We start from the raw sequence: 19,563 nt of genomic DNA, 5'->3' as shown, positions 1-19,563 counted from the left end.
AACTCCTGACCTCAGGTGATCCACCCGTCTTGGCCTCCCAAAGTGCTGGGATTACAGGTGTGAGTCACCGTGTCTGGCTGGCTGTTAATGCTTGTTTTTAATTATAGTTTATTGAACCATCAAATGATACATTTATTACGCATGGATTAAATACTAACCACCCCAAATGTTAACTTGCACCCAGAGGGCTGCATGGCATGGCAGGCAAACATTTCAGGGAGACTTCCCTGGATCCAGAGTGCTGGGGTTAGAGGCTGGGCTCTGCCTTTTCTTAGCCATGTCATTTTAGCCAACTTATTCTCTCTGTGCATCTGTTTCCATACTTATAGGAAACAAACACTAGGAAGAACAGGTTCTAAGAGATTTTGTGAGGCTTGATTTAAATGCTCATTCATGTTAAGTGCTTAGCATAAGGCCTGGTACACAGATTTTTTTTTTTTAAGGCTCCATTTAATTCTTGGGATGCCATCCATCTTGGGATGCCATGTCAGTAGGTATAGTATATAAGACCAAACTAAATATACATCTTCTTCTGAGTATAAGACAACAGGTTTACAGATACACTGGGAAATTTAAAAAGTATGCAAATGTTACTTTGATTTTTGCTATATTTTTAAGATTGTTAGGATTACTGTTAGCCTAAAGCATCTTTCAAGAAGAAACATGTATAGTCAAGATCTATCCATAATTTGCTAACTATTTCTGAAAAGCATTTTTAAGGTATGGCAGTAAAGTGATGTGTTCTCCAAATGTGCTGATGGTCCTCTATTTTACAGAAAGTATGTACCTTCAGAAAGTAGGCAACCGGGAGTCCTTGTGTGAAATGGCAGCTCCAGAACATGTCCACACAGGACAAATGGTAGATATACTTGTACCAAATGAATGTTCTGCAATCTGAGATAATCAACATGCACTACCACTCAGAGTGTGCGTGACTGAGCCTCTCCCTGCCAGTTTCCCTGATGGCTGCTCCCCATCAGGGGTTGGGGAGTCCCCGCCTCTGTAAGCAAGTCTCATATTGAGAAGCCAGGCCCAGGAAGCCTCTCTGCGTGCCCTCTCCTAAATCAGGTTTTAGGTTCCAGAGCTGTTAAGGTTGTAACTATGGACAAGTTCACAACAAATGGACCCAAAAGTCATTCAATCCCCAAATCTAGCCAGTTGAGGTTTAACGTCTAAATTCTCTCTTTTCATATCATCTTTCATTATAGAAAGAATTGTTTTCTCTGCAAATTGTTTTAAACAAATAAATGAGTATTTGTGGGGAGGAAATTATGTCCTTCCACTCTTATTGCTGAATATGGTTATTATTACTGTTTTCTAGACATAATGAAGTATTTATTAGTGTTCAAAATAGGATTGACAAATATTACTCAGTGGTCCGTTGGATACAAATAGAAGAGTCTTTTTGTTGACAAAATGTCTTATAAAAGTAAAAAGTTACTTTTGATGCTCATAATTTATGTATTTATTCAAAATACATATTGAACATTACTACAGGGTAGAGGCTAATTTGGTCACACTGTTTTAAAAATTGTTTAATCTGTAATGGTTATGGCATTCCATTAAACTCAATAATTAAAATTAACAGCCTTGATATTAAAGCATGACTGGCAAGATGACTTAGCTATAGTTGCTCATGCCTAACCACAGGTTTCAATTATTACTATTAATTATTATTTTTGGCTGGGCACAGTGACTCATGCCTGTAATTCCAGCACTTTGGGAGGCTGAAGTGGGCATACAACCTGAACATGGCAAAACCCCGTCTCTACAAAAAAATACAAAAATTAGCTATGCCTGATGTTGTGTGCCTGCAGTCCCAGCGACTCAGGAGGCCGAGATAGGAGGATGGCTTGAGCTAAGGAGGTGGAGGGTGCAGCGAGCTAAGATCGCACCACTGCACTCTAGCTTGGGCAACAGAGCCAGACCTTGTCTCAAAAAAATATTATTTATTTATTTATTTATTTTGAGCCAGAGTCTCGCTCTGTCGCCCAGACTGGAGTGCAATGGCGTGATCTTGGTTCACTGCAACCTCCACCTTCCTGATTCAAGTGATTCTCCTGCCTCAGCCTCCCAAGTAGCTGGGATTACAGGCATCCGCCACCACGCCCAGCTAATTTTTGTATTTTTAGTAGAGATGGGGTTTCACTAGGTTGGCCAGGCTGGTCTCGAACTCCTGATTTCAGGTGATGCACCCGCCTTGGCCTCCCTAAGTGCTGGGATTACAGGCATGAGCCACCGTGCCAGCCAAAAATATATATTATTTTTAAGGCTATTTGTCCTCCACAATTAACTCTCAAGTCCTGCCTTGTCATGTCCTGTACTGATGCTCTTGTTGAAACTCTTTGATCATCCTTATACCTTGATCAATACCACAACCCCAAGCTTCTCTAGAGAAGTTCATTTTCATTTTCCCTCCAGAGAAGATGGTAATGGGTTGTTAAAAAGGCACATTAGGAGAAGTGCAACCAGTTGAATTCCCCTGCCTTGGAAAATATTCTGCTGTCAGGGTAGCAAATGCCAGTTTGATAACTAACTACATAGTCTCAAATTTATTGGTACCTGATGATCAATTTTACTATTCAAGTGCCTTAATATATTGAGTTTAATGACATATTTTTAATACATCTATACTTGTCTAAAATTATAGCAGCATCAACATTATCTTTGGCGAACTGGTAGCATGTGTACATACGTGGCCATACATAACATGGCCAAGTCTTCCAAATTTTGTCATTTAAAATATGACATTTAAACAAAGGGTGAATTTTTTCTTATTTCTAATGTAAATATAATCCATTTCCTGTGGAACAGATAAGAATGGGGAAGAGGAAAGAATAATTGTTCATCTTATACATAAATTTTAATCTGATGCCAAAGTTTGAAAGTAGGTCGAAATGAAGTGAGATTGCCCTTACCTGTCTGAGATGCCACATGAGTCTATCTGAAGGTCACTGAAGTTCCCAAGGGACCCCTGCTGAACTGAAATCAGATCTACCACTTTGCCGCTGATAGAAATGAGCCTCATACATCCCTGAAATCCACCAAGTGGACTTTTACATTTGGATCCAAAGCTTTTGTCAGGACAACCTGATAAAAACAAAATAAATCCAGTACGCATCATAATGAATCAGAATTCAGGATCATAGACAACTTCATTTAAAAAATAAAAGAAAGAGGCATATGATTATTTTCTGTATTAAAGGAGGGAATAATGACTGTAGTCATTATTAGTTTGATCTAAATTACAAACTGAAATTCATACAAAGAATTTTTTATTTACATAGCATTCCCAGGAAGTCACTAGTATTATAATAATGTGCAAGGATATTAACTTGATCTAGATTTGAAAAATATAAACATTAGCTCCAGAATCCTAAACATGCCAGCCAGCAATATTAAACTATATCTAACTTACAGATGGGAACTTAGTGTTTTGAATTGCAAAATTAAGAACATAAAAGATGAAAACATGTACTATGTATAAGAAAAGATACATTAATAATGATGAAATATCTTTGTATTTATAAAGCTAACTATTTGGAAAATGGGTTCTCTTGGCTTGGAATAAAATTACCAACTGTTTATCTAATTAATTATTGTATTTGCCTATACATAAAGGAACCACATACACAAGGATTTTAGTAAGTCTTGATGGCTTAATATCAAAAATATTTCACAGTTTGATTTTATTCTTTGCCTCATAAAAGGATGTTTCATCTATATTGATTTTTTCTAACATTTATATAAGGCTGGTTTATAATTATTTAAATAATAAATATAATATTAACCATTATTGTCTGTGGTCTAATGACATTCTAAATATTTCTCTATCCAAGTGGAATAAATAAGTTTATCCAGTATGAATACATATATTACATTTTTTCAATTTTTAATTTGTATGGATACATGGTAGGTGTATATGTGGGTACATGAGATATTTTGAAACAGGCATGCAATGTGAAATAATCACATCATGAAGAATGGGGTATTCATCTTCTAAAGCATTTATCCTTCATTTTACAAACAATCCATTTAAACTATTTTAGTTATTTTAAAATGTACAATTATTAATGACTATAGTTACCCTCTTGTGCTATCATATAGTAGGTCTTATTCATTCTAACTGTATTTTGTACCCACTAACAATCTCCTACTTCTCCCCAAACTCCACTACCCTTCCCAGCCTCTTGCAACAACATGGATGGAACTGGAGATCATTATGTTAAGTGAAATAAGCCAGGCACAGAAAGACAAACATTATGTGTTCTCATTTATTTGTGGGACCTAAAAATCAAAACAGTTGAACCCACGGAACAGAGACTAGATGGGTGGTTATTATTTTTTTTAATTAATCTTTATTTGCCATGATAGTCATCAACCACTAACACAATTTCAAAGAATAAGAAGTGAGTCAGCAACTTCTTAATTCCTGTATAATCCACACTAGTTTTCTACTTGTGAATTTCCACTGTAATTAAATTGTTTGACCGATAATATTTTTCCTTAATGCTTTGTTTTGCTGACAAAATACATTTACATGGCAAGTAAAGGACAGCATTCAAATTTAAAACTATTATCAGACACATTGAAACATTTTATTTTAACCTAATGGAGACTTTGAAGTTTCAAATTTAATATATCAAGAAAAATTCATCAAAGCTTCTTGAGTGTTAATTTATTGTACATGGTACTACACACATTTCCAGCGCTTAAATTTCTTCTGTAGTGTAAGATATGGTTACCATAATCTCAGTATGTATTCTGAATGACTTATTAGCCAGTTAAGAATGTTAGGGTAAAAACTGAAAGGATAATAGTTCAATAATATTTTGAAGCAACTATAATATGCCAGGCATATAAATAACTCTGCTAATCTTCTTTTCTCCAGGTGGTGTTTCCTGACACATCTCAAACTAATTCAGAATAAAATAAATTGTGCAATATGCCTGTAGGGAACAAAGCTAAGCAAACCCAGAGTCACAAGGAAAGATCATGGAATTTTACAGAAAGCATACTATCCTATCATGAGGCAATTCATATTCCTAGCTACAATGTTCAATAAGCAAGAGATTCTATGAACAAAGAGGGGTTCAACCCAGGTTAGCCTCATTAGTCTATGATAAGAGGCAGCAACAAGTTAATATAATGCAATACCAGAGAGAAGCTCAGCACTGAGCCCAATTTGAGATGAAAGTCCTAAAATAGGAAGATTTCTGAAGAATACTTAATGCTGAATTAATGGATGGATCCATTACTGGAGGCAGTCAGCATGTTAAGCACCTCCAAGGATAACAGATAAATTATCGCTATATATCACTGCAGCAGAAGTGAGATGTCAGGTAAGACTTCACAGTGCTGTAGTCAGTTCATTGGATGGAGAATGTTTGCTTTACACAAGGGAGGGGGATGTGAGAATTTTGCACACAGTATCCCCAGATTGTGCTGCATGGTGTGTTAGGCATTGCAAAAGATTCCATAGGGGAATGTACAGAAATTAGACACCCAGCCATTCTCAATCTAGAGAATCTAAATTTAAAATGTATAATTTATAAATGATAAAAGCTGAGCAGAATGTACCACCACAATACAGTCTGACTTTGTGAAAAGCACCTGTTTGAGGGTGGAAAAAAAAGTACAGAGTAAAAAGTGATGGATGGATAATAGAAGTCTGGTGTGGCATATATACAGTGCTGCTAGTTCAGGAGCAGCCCACTCTCCCAATATGACAGCCACTGTCAAGACTGGTAAAGAGTGGAGGTATAACCCGGGCTGTTGGAACAGCCCAGATAAAATAACTGGAAACTTGCGGTTAAATTTAGAGAGAAGGAGAACTGATGAGACGTGTCTCACAACACGGAATAACTTTTTACTTGAACATAAACTGGCTGAAGAATCATCTAAAAAACACTTTCCACCTAGACAACACAGATCCTAGTGATAGAGAGCAGCCTTATCTACATAGAACTTTCCAGGGGGAACGACTGTCACAGTTCCCCAGGACTGGGGGAAGGAGGTTGTTGCCAGGATGAAGGTCTTTCAGCTAAAGTTGGCAAGAGTTGATCACCCCACTGTCCGTACCAGCCAGGTCCCTGTGGCAGTCTTGCATTTTAGGGACCCCACTTTAGCCCTCCTCCAGTCATGCTCTTGCCCATGGTACCAAAAGGCCTCACAAGAAAAGATGATGTGTCCACTTAGAACCCTTTCCCCTCTAGTTCACTCCCAGGATCCAGAATTTTCAGCCCAAAACCCCTAAGTGGGCTTCTTGGAAGATGGATCGCCTTAACCTGGTTCTGGAAGTACAAGGCTGGGAAGTGCAGGGCAGAGTTTGGCAGCAGGTCTTCTGCTATCATCCGGCTCCTTGCTTCCAGCCCTGAAACTGTTAGGGTGGCCTGGATTTTGCAGGGCTTGTATTTAATGACCAATAGAATCTCATGCCAAGGTCAAGCATATTCTGATGTGAAAGAACATCAATTGAAAAAATGATAGAATAAACAGAGATACCTAAGTAAACTTGAGATTCGTAATTTTTTTTAAGAAAGCCCTGAAGTTGGAATTTTACTGTGGAAGTTCTTACAATATATTATTTAGAAACACCTTAATAGATGTAAAATTATAATACACATGAAGCAAGAATAAAACCCAAATTCAGGAGAGCATTTACATAGGAGATCAAAAGATATGATACAAGGGACAGACATGCATTGATCATCTTTCTTTAGCAGAGAGACACATGGGTAGGTGTATACTTAAGAAAAATTGTTAGTTATCTTTAAAATGTATATATTATGTAAGGTGTGAACAATAGAGGAAACTGGATGTCGGGTGTGCAGGAACTCTCTATATTTTTGCAACTTTTCTGTAAATCTAAAACTATCCAAAAATACTTTTTAAAAAGATGATGTATATCATATGTATCATAATAAAAACAAGCAAAATTACAGAGTACATGTGTGATATATTTTACTATAAAATTACATTACAGTATGACTAAAAGCAATCACTAGAGTAAAAATTTGTATCAACTAGCTAGGCATTGTTAAACCTGAACATGAAGGACATAAAATATGTGAAGAATGATGATTCTATTTTCATGATTTACAAACAATTTTATCCAGTCTTTTATTTTGCATCATTTAACAATATGTCTATTTATTTCCTTATCTCTTTTAGTGCTTCTAAATCTTTTCCTTTGAAGTGAAAGCTCTGGGTTAAGTTGTTCTATATATCTTACTATTTATTAAAAGAATGTGTTACTATGGATTGCCATAAAATCAATCATATATTCCAAAAGGTTTTATAAGCAGCCCGGTTTAAACATCTCAGTAAAGGAAACAAGTATATATTTTCAGATTGTCGGCCCTAAGCAGCCTTTCACAGTAATGGATTATGTAGCAGTTTTTTTGTTTGTTTGTTCTTTTGCTTTTAGAATCCTATAAATTGATTCATGGACTGTGTGCTCACCGTCAATACTTAGAAAATAATTTGTATTTTATTAGTGAATAATAGAGACTCAGCTACCTCTATCAAATTCAAAAATGATTCCAGATACAAGCAATTATTAAAATGTAACATAACGACGACAAAACTGCTAATATAAGCAACACCTCAACATGATTAGAAGTGAGTCTTACTGCTGGCAGTTTTAAAACATTGGATTTCTAATGGAAAAGAACATTTGTTTTAATTTGCCAGTGATAAAAAATTCATTTCCATTTTTTAGGTTTTCTTTTCCAAGCTTTTAGTTCAAACAAACATCCACTGGGCGGGTGGATGCTTCATTTGCTTTTGTTCTCTAAGGGAGATGAGCTGGTGTCGAAGGCTGATGCCCTGATTTCATCAAATGTATCAGTGCATTATGCTTAACAAGGAGAAGAGGTTGCTGGGGCTGGTTAAGTTAAATTATTTGTCCTTTGGCATAATATTGTCCTTCTGTACTGGACAGTAGGGAAGCAATAAGGATGCTCTGAAGGAGCTAAGAGGCATAATCAAGAAAATACTGCAATTAAATCAGCCCATAAAATCAGAAGAAGACATATAAGGATCATTTAACATTAGGAAAATATAGCAAGGTTTGAAGGTGAGAACTGAAGAGGACAGCCTACTTAAAATCAATCTCATTATAGAAACTGTAAACAGAAGTAAGTCCACCTTGCAGAAATGCATTTCAGGTCAGAGTTTTTCGACTTGATCCACCCAAAATGTCCATGATCAAAGACAGTGAAAAATTATTCCTTAGTATTCATATTAGTCAAAACATGATGACTTCGCCAAGACACGGGGGCACTAATGCAAATATGGTTCAGTTGCTCATAGAGCCTGGCACCTATTCTTACCTCCAAAATAATAGGTGCCACCTGAATAAATCTGCTCAGGCCCCAGCAGAGGAGCAGCAGAAGCCATCTGGCCGTCCACCGCCACACTCAAGTGATTCTTTTTAGCAGATAAAGAGACAGAATGCCACTGCCCATCATTTAATCCGACACCTAGGGAGATGAAATCAGTTAGAGATCGCTCTCAATAGTGAACACTATAAGGAGTTGGTTAGAAACAGCAATATACACATCATTCAATTGGCTACAGTACTTAACTCTATTAATTAAAAACAATGACATCAACAAGGAAAGGGAGACAAATTGGAAATGAGCATCCTCTATGTGGAAAATGGGGCATTCCAAATTCCCAACCCTGGACAATCCTGGATGGTTACAATATTTCAATTATTTGTCATAAACTGATTTCAGCTTCCATCTATGTAATTTCCTTCTTAGGGAGGAAGGGTTTAGGAATTCCCAAAATTCCAAGATATACCCAATAAAATGGTTTACCTGCTACTTTGCACTTTTTTATAACCACCTTTTTATGGTAGGATAATAGAGTATTTAGCAAACTATACCATCAATCATTACAACAATATTGGAATAAACTATTAATAAATAGTGAAAGTTTACAGGTATAATGTAAAGTTAAATATAAAGCACCGTGAAAAGCCATGTATATGCAACTGATCCTCGTAGTTTGTAGATTTGATATTTGAGAATTTGCTTCCTTATTAGAACTTACTTGTAACTCTCAAATCAATATTTGAAGGGGCGTTTTCAGTCATTTGAGGACATGTACAGAGCAGTAAAGACCTTGAGCGGCCCTGTCCACATTTCCTGCTGAGGTCAAACAGGGCAATGCTCTCCCTCATTGCTTTAGATCTCATACTGTAAATAATGTTTTCTTTAAATTTTTTAAGTTTGTTTGTGATTTCACTGTTTAAAGTGGCCCCCAAACATAATGCTGAACTGTTGTCTAGCATTCCTAAGAGCAAGAAGGCTGTGATGTGTCTTTTGGAGAAAATACATGTGTTAGATAAGTTTCATTCAGGCATGAGTTAGGGTGCTGTTGGCCATAAGTCCAATGTTAATGAATCGACAACATTATACTAAAGAAGACGTCCTTAAACAGAAACACACATAAAACAAGATTATGTATTGACTGATTGAGAAAATGTTGTGACAGAGGCTCCCAGGAACCTAACTCTGTATTTCCCCCAGGAGCAAAGGTTCAGTATTCCCTAATTCAGTGTTCACAGACTTTTTAGAACATAACTATAGTAAGCAATGTGAATAAACTCTCTATATATTCATATACAATTCTCTCTCTCTCTCTCTCTCTCTCTATATATATATATATATATATTTTTTTTTTTTTTTTTTTTTTTTTTTTTTTTTGAGACGGAGTCTCGCTCTGTCACCCAGGCTGGAGTGCAATGGCACGATCTCGGCTCACCGCAAGCTCTGCCTCCCGGGTTCAAGCCATTCTCCTTGAATGTAGCTGGGACTACAGGCGCTTGCCACCACGCCTGGCTAATTTTTTTTGTATTTTTAGTAGAGACGGGGTTTCACCGTGTTAGCCAGGGATGGTCTCGATCTCCTGACCTCGTGATCCGCCTGCCTCGGCTTCCCAAAGTGCTGGGATTACAGGCGTGAGCCACTGCGCCTGGCCCTAACTATATTCTTATGTAAGTATGGGAAGGGACTGAACAGAAATGGTCTTACATAGAAATAGTAGTTTTTGGCCAGGTGTGGTGGCTCATGCCTGTAATCCCAGCACTTTGGGAGGCTGAGGCAGGCAGATCACCTGAGGTCGGGAGTTCGAGACCAGCCTGGCCAACATGGAGAAATCCTATCTCTACCAAAAATACAAAAAATTAGCCGGGCATGATGGCACATGCCTGTGATCCCAGCTACTGGGGAGGCTGAGGCAGGAGAACTGCTTGAACCTGGGAGGCAAAGGTTGTGGTGAGCCGAGATTGCACCATTGCACTCCAGCCTGGGCAACAAGAGTGAAACTCCATCTCAGAACAAAACAAACAAACAAATAAAACAAAAATAAAAAGTTTTTTTATAAAGGAAAAATGTGATTGTTTCTATTTACTTACATATTTTCCAAGTTTATATATATGTATGTATGTATAAAGTCAAAAGTTGCTAAAGTCAAAATCGAGGTAATCTTATCACCTCTAAAAAGCAATCTCTAGTCCCTCCTAAGGAAGCCCCAGTGTCATGAATCCATCAGAATGCATAGACTTTTCCTCTTACAGACAATCGATTCTACAAGGAGCTATGTAGCTAAATGTTGAGCAGAGATGTGAAATCTAAGTGTCTTTGCCGTGAATTTACCAGTCAGGTTTACATCCATTTGAATAGTCAACTCTGTGTGATTCTGCGGATCAAATTAAGAAACAAAAAAATAAGCAATCTATCAAAACCAAACAGCCTCTTTTCTGATATTGCATGTGATTTCTTTACTGATTTTATGTAAACTTCTTTTCTGATATATGTGATTTCTTTTATTGTCCCGAGCAATTTCTACCACATACATTTGGATCAAAAATGCGTCAAAACTCCCTTAGGTGATTACATGTCTTTGCCCTGGACATATTTAGTCTAACACAAATTTTAGCCAGGGCACAGAAGCTCACTTTTACATCACATGCATGAAGCAAAAAAAGATTACTGAAGACCCAACTCTGGTTTGGTTTGTGTAAGATAATAGGAAAGGCCTGAAAACTGGAATGGGAAGAATGTAGGTTAGATACATTTAGACACATTTTCTAAGAGTGGACTCTGAAATAGACAGCTGAATAGAGTTATGTAATCCTTGATGGTACAGGACTGGATTAAAATAAATCAGATGTCCTAGATTTGTCATCCAGTGCTTCCTTTAAGATAGATTTCACTCATTTGGAGAGAAATTTCTTATACACTCTCTGTGTCACGTGTATAGTCTACCCACCTGCCCCTGGCATTTCTCCTACATCTCATTCTCAAAGCCCTGTGTGCAAGACTCTACTTCTTTTATTTCATTTTAGACTTTCCATTGGTGTCCAATAGTTCTTCTCAAACTATCTGTGGGGATGAACATTTTATTATCTGATCTATTGCAAATAGATACTTTTATAAAATATGATGAAAATAAATTACTAAAAAAATAGATTTTGGCAAGGCTACAGAAAAAAAAGGGGGGAACTGTAAATTAGTTCAGCTTCTGTGGAAAGCAGTTTGGAGATTTCTCAAAGAACTAAAAATAGAATTACTATTCGACCCAGCAATCCTATTACTGGGTCTATACCCAAAGGAAAATAAGTCACTCTACCAAAAATAGGCGTCCCCAATCCCCAGGGCCATGGACCGATACCAGGTCTGTGGCCTGTTAGGAACTGGATCACACAGCAGAAGGTGAGTGGCTGGCAGGCAAGTGAAGCTTCATCTGTATTTACAGGTGCTCCTATCAGTTGCATTACTACCTGAGCTCTGCCTCCTATCAGATCAGTGGCAGCCTTAGATTTTCCTAGGAGTTCGAACCCTATTGTGAACCGCACATGCGAGGGATCTAGGTTGCACACTCCTAATGAGAATCTAATGCTTGATGGTCACTGTCTCAAATCACCCCCAGATGGGTCAATCTAGTTGCAGGAAAACAAGCTCAGGACTCCCACTGATTCCACATTATGATGAGTTCTATAATTATTTCACTATATATTACAATAATAATAGAAATAAAGTACATAATAAATTTAATTTGCTCGAATCATCCTGAAACCATCCCCCAACATTATAGTCCATAGAAAAATTGTCTTTCATGAAAACAGTCCCTGGTGCCAAAAAGGTTGAGGACCACTGACAAAAAAAGATGCCTGCATTCACGTATTTATTGTAGTATTATTTACAATAGCAGAGACATGGAATCAACCTAGGTGCCCATCAATGATGGGTTGGATAAAGAAAATGTGGCACATATACATCACAGAATATTATGTAGCAATAAAAAAGAATGGAATAACATTGTTTGCAGCAACACAGATGCAGCTGGAGACTATTATCCTAAGTGAATTAACACAAAAACAGAAAACCAAATACAGCATGTTCTCACTTGTAAGTGGGAGCTAATCACTGGTACACATGGTCATACAGATGGGAACAACAGGCAATGGGAACTTCAAAAGGGGAGAGGGCATGGGGCAAGAATTTAAAAACTACCTATCAGGTACCATGTTCATTATTTGGGTAATGGGTTCAATTGAAGCCCAAATCTCAGCACCATGCAATACACCCATGTAACAACCTGCACTTGTACCCCCAAATCTAAAATTAAAAAAAAACAAACAAACAAATAAATAAGACATAAAATACAAGCCCACTAACCATGTGCTTAGATGTTGCAGTGATCTCTTTTTACCAGTTTCTAGGAGTTTAATCTCAATTTTAACATTCATCTCATCATAGATCAGTTAAAAGTATTTTACTGAGCCAGTGCTGGTCCAGGGACCATACTTTGAGTAGCAGGGCTCTGGGCAGTCATTGGTTAGGCATGCAGCTGGATTAACTAAAAGGCCTGGGGAGGCCTATTGTCCATATAGAAGCAAAAAATGGATCAGGAACAAAAGACTGCCAGAGTAACCTACTCTGTAATTTGGCACACATTTAAACACATTCATCTAACAAGCTAGCAGGTTACAGGTTGTGAATAGAATGAAGTTGTGCCATGTTTGTGGGGGAACCTTCAGAAAGCTTTTCCCAAGCCTCCTTTGTAACAAACATTATTTGCCTATGATGAGGAGACTTAATACCTGTCAATTGGAATTTATTACTCAAATCACAAAATGTCCCTTTAATTCATTTCAACTAACTCTACCTAATTTTAAATTAGATTCTAATTGTTTTGTAGCTATACAACTCCTTTCCGTTACTAGGTCTGATAATAGGTTGGCCCTTTTCAAGGGCCACACTACTGTGAAACAGGAAGGAGAAGGAGAAATCATAGAATTTGAATTTGTTTTCTTGTTTCTGATATTGTGTAAGTAAATGAAAATTCTATGCACCCAGTCCCACTACTCATAACTTTTAAGTCTGAGGAGGAACATGTTGTCATAATAATAAAATAGTAATTTTATTGAGGTATTACTTATAACAAATACTGGGAGCTTTCTATGCATAGTATCATTTAATCTTCACTATAACTTATCATTCTCACCTTAAATAAGGACAAAATGAGGCTCAGAGAGGAAAAGAAACTACCGAGGTCATATCCAGCTGCTGGATAGCTGAAGGAAAACAGAAAACCAAGACTGACTCCAAAACCTACACTCCTCCCTGTCTGCAAGACAGGTGTGTCCCTTACTTTATTTTATTTTATTTATTTTTTGCTCATATTAAACAATTAACTCTAAGAAAAACAGGCCCCAACAGTTAGGACACAGCCTGGTACCATCAGTGAGACCTTGGTGTTGTAAGAATCTGGCTGGCACTGAGGGCTGGGCTTTGGTATTCTTCTGTTGAACATCAACAATAACACAGAACACCAACATCAGACAAGGCCATTCTGTGACTATAATGAAATGAAGGTGGGTAAAAATCATGACTACTTATAATCTTGTCTAAACACAGACAGAAGCAAGGCTATTGTACAAACCTCAAAAACACGAACTTCTTTCTCTCCTGATACTTATGAATGACCAACTGTTTTGTTCTGTATTTACCAATTACAACTTTAGCCTTACTTCATTCTTTCATCCTTCTAGATAAGGTTTACAAAGATATTTAATCATAGAATTCCCCTCACTTCGTGACAGCATTTAGTCTACAGCAATTCTTCACTTCCTTGAAACCTCCATCAAATCAGCTAACACAACCCCAAATCCTATGCCATTCTAACAACTTTGTCTTCAGACAACCGTTGGTTTCCAGGGTGTGTTCTCTGTGTTGCAATAAGCAATAAATTCAACTTGTTTAACTCCAGATATGTTAATTGCAGTCTTTGGATGGAAAACATTGACAATGCCAATTGGAATAATGGAAGGATGGAATAGTAGATGGAAGTGTTTGCAATTACACGTTGGAGACCATGAGATTATGGCCTAGAACGTTCTCTCTCTCTTTCCCTTTCTGTTGCTCTCTTTGTTCTGTCTTCCAGCCTAAACCACATAAACATACAAAATACAGCAGGAGAAAAAAGATTTACATCTACTTCCATTCTATAGATCGTCTTCTAGTTCCAGTCCTAAATTGCATCAGAAACATGAGAGCTTAGTTGTCATCACCCTCTCATAAGACTACAACACGTATCTGTAGTGCACAATGTATAAGAAAAAAAATTAGCCTGCCATATAGGGTAGGAGTTCAGCAAAGGTGCAAAAGGCAATTATAGCTAGGCCATTCCTCAGGGAAAAACCAAAGGGTGTTGCCTCTTTCCAAGTGTATTTCAGCGCACTGAAGTGCCAGACATTCTTATATCCACTAACCGTAGTCACTAACCAGAATTAAGCATTCAGATTACTAGATAGCTCTTGTCAAGATGAAAATATGGAGGTGGTTGGTACCCATCACTTTGGTGGAGAGCAGGAGTTTAAAGGGTGACAGGTTTACAGTCCGAAAGTTAGGAATATTTCAACAGTGAAAGGGAGGAAGGGGGATTGACAAAAATGGCTCTCCTGGGTGCAGCAAATCAAGGGGGCTGCTCCATTGTCAGAGGCACAAGAATTGAGAATGCTTAGTAATAGAAAAATGCAGAAACATCTCAAATACTGCAAGCCTGCCTCTGCCAGGCCCTGCCCATGGGGACAAGAGGCATGGTTATAAGCCTGATTTTCACTGTTATGCAAAAACAGCAGCAGAAATGCTAAAATCATAGCAGAAATCTCAAATTTGATATTAAAAACTTTGTTTTAAATGGGAACATAAAACTGTACTGCTCATTGATTTTTGCTTTGACATTTATAAAGGTGGCAACGACTAAAAATATTTTGTGTCATAAGGGATTTTATAGTGATGCTAATATGTTTCATGATTTATACTAATATAATGTGTTGAATATTTCAAAAATGATTTAAGCTGACATAATATTTTTGAATAATTCCAAATGACAATTTGCAAAACTGTACATCATATTAAAAATTTAGTCTGATAATTCAAGCATTTGCACAATTCAGTTCTTTCTCAATACAATTTAATCTTAATTTCATTATAAAATATATTAAAATGTTGTTTTTCAAACATATAAGATTTGTAAAACATATCTCCAGTAGCTAAGAAAAATTAATCCATCCTTATATAATGAAAAGATTTAGTACAATGTGATAGCAATCCATCAATAAAGACATGGTTCTCTTGAAAGTCATTATAATACATCCTGACAACTGGTTTAATTATCAAGTGTCGCATATGTAAAACATAAATGGAAAGTCTTCCCCTTGGGAGAACAAGCTGACCTCCCACCCAACTACCATTTAAATTGTCTATTTTCAAATGCAAAATGTACTTGCTTCACGGGAACTAGCAAAAAATAATATTGTGAAAGAAACTGAAAAAAAAGAGTAGAGAGAGTTTTTAAATAAAATCCTACTTGTGTTATCTTCAGTCTACTGACATTCATATTTACTCTAGTATCCTTATGATTAGTATGAAAATAATCATACCAAGTCAGATGATGTCATAACAGATTATATTATACATGAATTTAAACACTCATTTAGAAATTTTTAAATCCCTCAGGGTATTCTATGAGACTTCTACCTAGTAATATATTAACTATACATGCTTGTAAAGTGGTTAGAAATGGACTGGCTTCAGCCTGATCAACATGGAGAAACCCTGTCTCAACTAAAAAATACCAAATTAGCTGGGTGTGGTGGCACATGCCTGTAATCCCAGTTACTTGGGAGGCTGAGGCAGGAGAATCACTTGAATCCGGGAGGCGGAGGTTGCGGTGAGCTGAGATTGCACCATAACACTCCAGCCTGGGCAACAAGAGCAAAACTCCATCTCAGAAAAAAAAAAAAAAGAAAGAAATAGGCTGACTTCATGGAGCTCCCCAAAGTAACGCTGCACTGAAGCGGTTTCTTTAAGATGCTGAAAATTAGGGTATGAATATAACCACTTCAGAAGATGTCAGATACATCACAATAAATGACACAATAATGGCAAGCTTACATTTTTAGACCTTCATTTTCAGGGCCTACTAATTATTAATATGAGACTGATTAATTTATTTCTTTTTGTCTAGCCAGCAAATCTACCACATTTTGAACACTAAATAAAAAGTCACAGCATAGTATCTCTTTAAAAATTATAACTAATATTGAATTCTCAGTTCCATATTTAAACTACAATAGTAGTACAGCAACAAAAAGACATATAAATAATAGGCATTTGTATATCCATTTGTATACTTGTTTTCTCGTATTTAATTTTCAACTGTATTTTAACTTTTCATTTTTTTCTCCTCTCCAAGTTACATTCCACTATTTTTTGGTCATACTTAATATAGAGGAGTAGTACAATGGAATCTTAAAGTTGTTTTTAAAGATTATTTATTAAATTAATGTAGTAATTTACCCCAAGGCAACCTCTAGTTGCTTGGCTTGGATGCCATTTTACATACGTAAAAATGTGATGTAGAGCTTTTGTCAAGAACTTTATAATTTTAATGAAGAGACAAAAACATCCCTCACTCAAAGCACTGGCCTAAATTAGACATTCATTATCCAGATACTCATATACTCACCTCAAGTATATTACTTCTAACATTAAAACGATACCGTATTGCCTAGAAGTAGAGAGAATTTCATTTGGTGCCAACTGAGGAATCTTGCATAAATCTTTGCATCCCCTCAAAATGTATTCAACTCTTTACATAAGACATCAGCAAATAAAGTTACCATTCACACTGTACACTCATACAGAGATATAGATATAGATCCCAGAACGACCTCTCCCTTTTTCTCACAGACCAGATAAGACTAACAAGTGTGTTAGGAAGAGTCTAGTTTTCCATTGAAGAACACTTAGTTAACTTGTTGGCCTATTTCAAGGTCTTCATGTTTTCCCCAAAACACATCACCTTAGGATATGTTCTTTGTCTGGAGTGGGAGACAGGGTCGTGAAAGGAAACTTCAGTTCCCCAAAACTATCATTTTGGTTAATAAGAACTGCTAGTGTTGGAACCATATTTAAAAGAAAATTGGAATCAAGTTGCTCTAAGGAAGAGTACTTATAATCTTATTAACCTGAGGATTCATTTATTAAGCAAACATTACATTTTTGGTTATGCATAAAATTTGGCCACAGAGATAATGAAATCTTTCAAATCCATATGCTTTGCCCTAGGGAATACATTTATTACCTGCTGTGATGTCACTGGGTAATTTTCCTGGCTGGTAGAGATTCGACTTAAGTTTTCCATCACTCAGAAAGAGGAGGATACCCCCTGAAATCAGCTGAAGTTCACTGAACAGCAGAAGCCCTGCCTTATTCCAAGTTCGAAATTGAAAAGTGGCAGAAACCTCCTCCTCTCCAGAGAAGTCTGGCAGTGCTAAATAACTCCTGGAACTCAGAAAAGTCACGGGCATAGATTGTGGTTGTGAACAAGAAAATGACACATTTCCCTGAGAATAAAGTAAAAGAAAAAGCTTTCAGAATGTTATTCACATCACATTAGTAACAGAATTTGAAGGCTGCTTTTCAATCTCACATTATCCGCGATTTAAAACAACTGCCTGCTATCAACATGACAGTCCAAACCACTGCCATATTTCTTAAAGGTTCTTCAACTCTTTGCTCTGCTCTTCTCTCCATTTCTCAACTTTAATATAAATTTAAAAGTCAATGAAGTCAAGCTTATTTAGAAGAATACACATTGGAATAAAACATTTGGTCTTGGTCAAACGAAAACATTTGGCTCTATTATGAATCTGTGAAAAGTGAATTCACTTTTATTATAAACAAATACGTTGTTCCAATGAATGAAATAACAAAAGCTGAACAGCAAACTACACTAACCCATATATGTAAAGGCAATTTTCAGACTATCAAACCTAGGGGAAAAAAAAAAACATTTTTACCAGCTGCAGCTTGGTCTTTTTTCTTAGTGATACATAATAGTTGTATATATTTATGAGGCACATGTGATATTTTGATACACATATATAATGTGTAATGAGCAAATCGGGATAATTGGGATGTCCATCATTTCAAACATTTGTCTTTTCTTTGTGTTGAGAACATTACAAAACTTATCTTGTAGCTATTTTGAAATATACTATAAATCCTTATTAACTATAGTCGCCCTACTGTGCTATTGAAAACTAGAATTTATTGCCCCTCTTCTTTCTAATCATATTTTTGTACCCATTAACCTGCAGCTTGATCTTATGCATCATTTGGATAGCTGCCTGATAGCTTACCAGCAGCAAATCCTCTTGCCAATGAAGAGTGAATGGTCCTTGCAGTTTCTAGAAACTCATTTTATGGATAAAATACACACACACACACACACACACACACACACACACACACACACATCTATCTAAAATATTTTTATTTTTATTTTAAATAATTTTGCTTTTGTTAAAAATACTATTTTAAAATCTTGCTGGCTGTTATGGTCATATAAATACCACCAATTCACATAATTAGAAATAAAATGCTGTTTAAACAATAAATACACTTGTGATGTGCTTTGGGATTTGCTGACACGTGAGCTTAAATTTACCCACTTTGGATTTTAAGCAATGAAAGAAATTCATTCAAATCAATATGTGCCTGTATTTTATTATCAAACTGGTAAAGCTAGAAACCATGTTTCCCAGGATCCCCTTACTTGTCTGCTTCTGAGTAAAAGCCAAAAAAGAGAGCTTGGGTGATACTTGATAGTTAGAATTAAAACACCAGCAACACATTTTGCCCCTAAGGTTTTTTTTCTAATCATGTGCGATGAGGGGTGGTCACACAGCGGCTGGTTTGTTCCAGTCTGTCCTTGCTCTCCTGCACTATGGCCCATCTCTTCTTCCTGACAGCTGGCCCAACCGACCGACAGCAAGCCCAGGCCCATCGCTGGATGCATGGCTGGGGACACACAGGGGTGGTGGCTACCCACAGGCAACAACTGCCAAAGTTCTCTTCAACCCTCCTAGGCTGAAAATGTCTGTAAGTTCCAACATGCCTCCACACATCATTGCTTTGGGCAGAATTAATGGCTTCTCTGATCCTCGCACTTCCCCTGCCAGGCCATTCATTT

At 36.8% G+C, this 19,563-nt stretch overlaps 1 protein-coding gene across 3 annotated transcripts in view; it reads right to left on the bottom strand.

The window, feature by feature from the left end:
• CNTNAP4 (contactin associated protein family member 4) overlaps positions 1 to 19,563 on the bottom strand; it is a 619,686-nt gene that overhangs the window by 93,203 nt on the left and 506,920 nt on the right. For all 3 annotated transcript variants that reach the window (XM_034940754.3, XM_003829549.7, XM_055099517.2), the window contains 3 exons: positions 17,671 to 17,932; positions 8,337 to 8,486; positions 2,919 to 3,090 (listed from right to left, as the gene is read on the bottom strand). In XM_034940754.3, the coding sequence (XP_034796645.1) occupies positions 2,919 to 3,090; positions 8,337 to 8,486; positions 17,671 to 17,932 (584 nt within the window). The remainder of the gene's footprint in view (positions 1 to 2,918; positions 3,091 to 8,336; positions 8,487 to 17,670; positions 17,933 to 19,563) is intronic.

The sequence above is a fragment of the Pan paniscus genome, chromosome 18 (assembly GCF_029289425.2).
Source record: "Pan paniscus chromosome 18, NHGRI_mPanPan1-v2.0_pri, whole genome shotgun sequence".
Taxonomy (NCBI): Eukaryota; Metazoa; Chordata; class Mammalia; order Primates; family Hominidae; genus Pan; species Pan paniscus.
The sequence above is the reverse complement of the archived record's forward strand: the minus strand, read 5'-3'. Positions and strand labels throughout refer to the sequence as shown.